Here is a 7,340-nt window from a genome sequence, read left to right on the forward strand (position 1 = left end):
TGAAATCATTCTTAATATTAATTATTAATTAATCATCCCGCTATATATTTTAGGTTCAATTTATGTTGGCATCAATTTATTTGGTTAAAAATCAAATACAAAATATTATAATCGAAAGGTAGAAATTTATAGGTCAAAGTACAGATTCTTGTACTATAGCATTTTGTCAATTTAGTCCTTGTACTTTAAAAAATGGTGCAATTAAGGACAATATTTAATGATGTTAATATTAACATTAACTAAGGTTACGTGGCGCTGACGATATTTATGTTCCTATTCATATATTACTTTATAAATATTTAAAATTAATTATTTTTATCATCAATATATTAAATTAGTATATCCAAAATAAATAATTACCACCATGTTCCTAATGAGATTTAGACAATTGTCCTTAATTTCACCACTTTTTAAAATAGAGGGATTAAATTGAACAGAATAAAGATACACAGACTAAATTGAACAAAATACTACAGTATAGGGACTTCATAAATACTTTGATCAAATTTATAACATTAAAATAAAAAATCACTGACAGAGTAATAGTGCCAGCACCCGACCCGGGTTGTCAAACGGGTACCTGACCCGGCACCACATGAAAACCCAACGGGCAGAACTCCAACGGCAGATTACTAATGGATGGAACGTTACCACAAGGTCATTTACTACACCACCATTGAAGAGAGAGAGGAATGAATGCTCAGCTCTTCATTATGCCTCATTATGATGTTACCGTTAGGAGCTTGATATAAGTAGGACATCTCCTCAGCCAGAGGGGACACGTTCAATACTCTGGACAAAGACACACTGTACTTTCGATACTGAGACAAAAGCAATACAACTATTGTTACTCTCTTATAGCGTTATTATAATATTATTATTACAGGTAACATTATTACCGTCATTGGTGCTTTCATTGAGAGCCTGAGTCCAACACTCAAGCAGGCGATGACACACACAACTCTTTTCATCTTTCAACAGCAAGCTTGAAAGAATGGTGTCCCGCAGCTCCCACGGTTCCCGCAACGTGAACAATGGCAATGCCTCAGGTGACCTCCGGGACCAACTCACCAACAATCGTGGAGGGGACCTCCGAGAACAGCTCAACAACGGGAGGCTCGGGGACCTTCGAGACCAACTCAACAATGGAGGGGGTGAACCAAGCCGTGAACCTCCAGGCGACCGCAGTGACGGCGGCGCTAAATCAGGTGGCGGTGGGATTGCAAGGCCAAGTGCCCACGCCGCGGCCCCGACAAATAGGGGTAGAGACCCAAAGAAGTGGACCGGCCAGACGACAACCAGGCCCTTCCCAATCTGCACCAGAATGATTGGGACAGAGGGCGCCCGTGCGGCAAAGATTAGGATCACGGGCCGAGGGGTCCTCTACCAGAGGCCCTCGCCAACACGAAAACAGAGAAGCCGAGAGATCACCCACAGAGGAGGTGGGCGAGTCTCGGGAGCCGACCCCACGCCGACACGTTGATGAGTCGGCCCTACGTCGACATTTGGAGGAGCGACGCGTCGATGAGCCGGCTCTGCGTTGGCACTCGGCGGAGAAGCGACGCGCTGATGAGCGGGTCCCACACCGACACTTGGATGGACGGAACGTAGAGGAACCCGCTCCGCGTCAACACTCAGATAGACAGCACGTCGATAAACTAGCTCCACGCCGACATATGGAGGAGCGGCAGCCGGCCCCGCATTGGCACCCTGACGAGTCGGCCCTGGTCGAGAGGCTGCAGAGAAGAATCGAGGAGTTAGCAAGAAGGGTGGAGGCACTGGAGCGGTCGCCGGAACCTGAGGTACGGATGGCAGCACCATTCTCCCCGAGCATCATGGACGTACCTTTGCCGAAGGACTTTAGGTTGCCCGCCATCAAGGAGTACACGGGGGCCACTGACCCATGTGTCCACATGACGAGGTACAAGGTTTCTATGGTAATGATCGGGACAGGGGACGCCATCATGTGCCGAGCGTTCTTGTCCACACTGGATGGAGCGGCCCAAGACTGGTTCAACACCATCCCGGATGGGTCGATCCAAAACTTTGGGGAGTTGTCCAAGAGCTTCCTAACATACTTCTCCGGTAGCATACATCGCAAGAAACCCTTCTCTTACCTCTGTGTAGTGAAGCAAGATAGAGGCGAGAGCCTCAAAGACTTCCTGATCAAATGGAAAAAGGAAGTCAATAATGTCTACGACTTCGACTCCAAGGCGGCGATCCCGATATTTATCCATGCCTTAAGATCAGGGTATTTCCACAAGCAACTGAACGCTCACCACCCCCGCTCTTACGAAGATCTGATGAGGACGGCTAGCCGCTATGCCGAAGCAGAGGACGTTGACAGGAAGAAGAAGGACGAAGAGGATGGTAGGAAAGATGGGAAGCCTGGGAAAGCTGGTCCGCCCAGCCAGGCACCACTCTCGAACCACCCGACCGCAGGGAAAGGCCGAGACCACGAACGGCCTCGCCTGGTCCCCTTGCGTAATTTAACTCCTCTTACCCATCCCGTCAGTGTCATTCTAAAGCAAGCCGAGGAAATGGGAATGGTAGAATTCCCCGAGGAGTGCATGATGGTCTCCCCACAGGCAGACCAAACAAAGTACTGCAGGTTTCATAGGCAAGTCGGCCACGATACGGATGAATGTCACGTTTTGATGAGACAAATAGAAGAACTGATCCAGCATGGATATTTCCGACATTTCGTCAAGCGATCCAAGCAGCAGCAACAGCCGCAACACAATCCACCAAAAAATGTCTCGAGGAATGAGGATGGCACCGAGCCGTCCACCTCGAACGCCAAAAAAAAGAGAACACGACCAAATATCTGAGCAGAATGATAGCGAGAAAGAAACCGAGGTGGCGTCCAGACGACAAAAGAAGCACACCATACACTTTATCTATGGTGGACCCGCAGGGGGCGACACGCCCACGAAAAGAAAGAAGTGGAGCCGGCAGCTATACGTAGGAGAAGTGGTGAGTCTTCCCAGAGAAAAGAAACAGAGACAGGAGGCCATCACCTTCTCTGATGATGACCTTCCAGAGGGCCCGTTACCCCATCGTGACGCCCTGGTGATTGAGATAGACGTCAACGATGTCATTGTACACCGCATCTTAGTCGATACGGGAAGCTCAGTCAATGTGATGTATTACGATGCCTTCACCAAGTTAGGGATACCTAGGAACCAGCTCAAAGATGTACGTACCCCACTCTCTGGATTTACAGGTGATTCAGTGGAGACGGAGGGGTCAGTGGTCTTACCAGTGGAGATAGGCACGAGCCCTAACATTCGCAAACTCGACGTGGAATTCATCGTGGTGAGACTCACTTGTGCGCACAACATCATTTTGGGGAGGCCGGCACTGGAGGACCTCAAGGCCATAGCGTCGGTGGAACACTTGTGTATGAAGTTCCCTACTCCGAATGGGATAGGAGTCGTCAGAGGAGATCAGAGAGCAGCCCGCAGTTGTTACGTAAAAGCATGCAAAAAGATTGGCGGAAAGAATCTACAAGTCCACACCATCTGCAAGGATGATCGATCGGGTATGGAACTCAAAACTTTTAATTAGATATTATCAGTAATACATTGTAGTCGTGGTCCGCCCAGACCTGTAAACAGTATTTAGTAATCATGGTCCGCCCAGGTTACTTCGCTCAAATAAAAAGGTTCCCAATACCACCTTCGATCAACCACGGCCGTCGCAGCACTCTACAAAAAAAAAAAAAAAAAAAAAAAAAAAAAAAGAGGTCGAGGCGCACGCCTCCGCTAGATGGCTGAGGCGCACGCCTCGGCAAATTGGCTGAGGCGACGCCTCAGCCATCTGGCCGAGACGCACGCCTCAGTCGCCAAGGGGTTGAGGCGACGCCTCAGACCATCTGGCCGAGGCGCACGCCTCGGCTGTGGCCAGAGCGCGGTGCCTCGGCCAAGCTGTGGCGGCGCCCCAGCCCGAAGCCGGCCCACGCCGCAAAGCTAAAAAAAAAAAAAAAGGTTGAGGCGCATGCCTCGGCCAATTGACTGAGGCGACGCCTCGGCCGTCGCCTCAGCCATCTGGCCGAGACGCACGCCTCAGCCATTTGGCCGAGGCACACGCCTCAGCCAAGGGGCTGAGGCGACGTCTCAGACCATCTGGCTGAGGCGCACGCCTCGGCTGTGGCCGAAGCGCGGTGCCTCAGCCAGGCTGTGGCGGCGCCCCAGCCCGAAGCAGGCCAACGTCGCAAAGCTAAAAAAAAAAAAAAAAAAAAAAAAAACAATAGGCTGGAGCCCGCCTTGGCCACGATCGGTCGAGACAACGCCTCGGCCACGATCGGTTGAGGCGCACGCCTCGGCCACGATCGGTCGAGGCGACGCCTCGACCACGATCGACCGAGGCGCACGCCTCGGTCACGATCGTTCGAGGCGACGCCTCGACCACGATCGGTCGAGGCGACGCCTTGACCTCCTCGACCGCGATCGGCCGGAGGCACGCACCTCGGCTAGCCTAGGCCGCAGCCAGTCTCGGCCAACATACAAAAAGAAAAAAAAAGATCATATGTGATTTGGAAAATAAAATCGCATACTCGGGATCAATCAGGATTTTGCACAGTATCAAGATAGATTCAGCCTTACTCCCAAGTCAACTCAAACACATCCGTAGACTCAGGAGTAGGGGGGACTAGTGACAGAGTAATGGTGCCAGCACCCGACCCGGGTTGTCAAACGGGTACCTGACCCGGCCCCACATGAAAACCCAACGGGCAGATTACTAATGGATGGAACGTTACCACAGGGTCCTTACTACACCACCATTGAAGAGAGAGAGGAATGAATGCTCAGCTCTTCATTATGCCTCATTATGATGTTACCGTTAGGAGCTTGATATAAGTAGGACATCTCCTCAGCCAGAGGGGATATGTTCAATACTCTGGACAAAGACACACTGTACTTTCTATACTGAGACAAAAGCAATACAACTATTGTTACTCTCTTATAGCGTTATTATAATATTATTATTACCGGTAACATTATTACCGTCAATCACAATATCCAATATGTCAATAACCTAGTAATACTTGCTAGTTGCTAGAATTAATATTTAAAACCGTCTTTTGATTATGTCATGCTTTTCAAATTAGTTATCAACTATCAATTGAATTAGATTAATTAAGTTATCGATGCTCGCACGATGTTACCAATATATCTGGGGGTACAGATCAATGTTCGAAACTCGACAATAATAATGTGGAGATTATGTTCATAATGAACAGATTCTTTGTACGTACCGTGATTTACATCTTCTATCGGACCCTAGAAAAAGGTTAAGTTATGGACTATGTACATTTTATCCAATTTAATCTACACCGCACACCATCATGTATGTGAAATAACCCTCAAGGCCTCAACTATTACATCTTCGATTATGTAAATCTTGTCCGATTCTAGTTGTTTAAACTTTTTTTAATACTTAATAATAATATAATATAGCCCACCCATGTTATTCTCATGTATACGTGTGGGATTATGGGAACTATAAATTAATATACGAAAAAGAATAGATAATTCTACTCCTTCCTCTCTTTCCGAAAAATATTTTTCAAAAAAAGTCTGTTTCCTAAAATTTGAGAAAAATGTTATTTTCTCTTGTTTGGTTAACGTAATTCATGTTGTAAAGAAAATAGAACTCCTCAAAATTTGAAGAAAATTTTTTCTTTGTTAAACATTATTGTTATTTTATTTTCAATGGAAAAAGTTTTATTTGCTCACATTGCCCTCACATTTTTATTATTATTGTTATTAGGAGTATGTTGGTCTTTGTACTCATTATTTCTTAATAATTTTTATAATCTCAAATTCAACCAAACAATGGAATCAATATTCTCAATCCAAGTAGGGAGTAACCCCATCCAAAATGGCAAGAGATTCACACTGGTAACTACAAGGTCACGAGTTCAAATCTTTGCCTCTTGGTTTGAGTTAGTCAACTATGCGTAACCTAGGTTAGTTCGGTTTGCCAGCTACGATCACAAGACGAGATTGATTTACTTCCTTGTGATCCTTTGTCGGTTAAAATCACAAAGTGGGGTTTATCTATACCCAAAAGGTTGTGTGGTTTCCCTCATAAAAAAAAATTCTAATAATTTCTTTTGCATAAAATTATAATTTTTTTTCTCCGGCCTTAAATATTTGTTGCAACCCAAACCGACCATCTGTGATTCCTACATCTTCTGAGTCATTTCATTTTCTTCCTTCCCAAACAAGGCAAACACGCCTTAATGTTCCCAAAATAAATAAATACTATTCCATATTCGAACTTTCTAAGCGTACAACGTAACATATAATACTAAATCAAAGTTTGACCCTACGACCAACCACGCAATATATATATATATATATATATATATATATATATATATATATATATATATATATATATATATATATATATATATATATATATATATATATATATATATATATATATATATATCTATCGTTTCTTTCAATCCAAACCCCATACCCATCTTCAACTCTGCAACGTAATTTAACACGTAAGCACTGTTTTATCAAAACACCAAAATCTCTCAACAACTAATACTCCAAACCGCCATGGATACTACTCTAGCTCAAGATTTCTCAGCTCAGATCAACTTTGATGAAGAAAAAGTTGACCATAATGAAGTGAAGAAAGATTATCAAGAAGAAGAAGAAGAAGAAGAAGAAAATGGTTATGAGCTCGAAGATGAAGATGAAGATGATGATGATGACGATGACTTTTCTTTTGTTTTCGACGGAGTGGACATGGCGGCGGAGGAGACCCGTCTGGTTTTTCCGTTGTTCAACACAGATCTTCTGTTGACCGACAGGCCGCCGGTCAAACATGTTTACGCGGCGACAAGGAACGAGCATCTGGTGGCGGCGACGGAGGCAGCGTCTTCTGCAGGAGACGACGCCATCGCCGGACCTTGCTGCGAGTGGTCGAAGGAAAAGGCGGCGGCGGGACGGGAGGGTTGCTGCAAGAAGAGCAACTCGACGGGGTTTTCGAAACTTTGGAGATTCAGGGATTTGGGCCACCGGAGCAACAGCGACGGGAGGGATGCGTTTGTGTTTTTAAACGGGGCGGCGGAGAAGAAAATCGCCGGCAGAGTCAAAGTCAACGCCGGAGGAGTTGGCGGAGAAAACAACGTAACGGCGCAGCAGAAGAAAACGAAGAAGAATGTAACGGCGTTGGCTCACGAGCGTTACATGAGAAGTAAGGCGAAGGACGAAGAAAGACGGCGATCCTACCTTCCTTACCGACCGGAGCTTGTTGGGTTCTTCACCAACGTTAACGGCGGCTTAACGAGAAATATACACCCCTACTAA

General features: G+C 45.9%; 1 protein-coding gene across 1 annotated transcript; it reads left to right on the top strand.

Moving 5' to 3' along the window:
* Positions 1-6,776: 6,776 nt before the first annotated feature.
* On the top strand, positions 6,777-7,340 carry LOC109166781. The gene has a single exon (XM_019315670.1). It carries the CDS (start codon positions 6,777-6,779, stop codon positions 7,338-7,340), a length of 564 nt encoding a protein of 187 aa, XP_019171215.1.

The sequence above is a fragment of the Ipomoea nil genome, unplaced genomic scaffold (genome assembly GCF_001879475.1).
Source record: "Ipomoea nil cultivar Tokyo-kokei standard unplaced genomic scaffold, Asagao_1.1 scaffold3105, whole genome shotgun sequence".
Lineage (NCBI taxonomy): Eukaryota > Viridiplantae > Streptophyta > Magnoliopsida > Solanales > Convolvulaceae > Ipomoea > Ipomoea nil.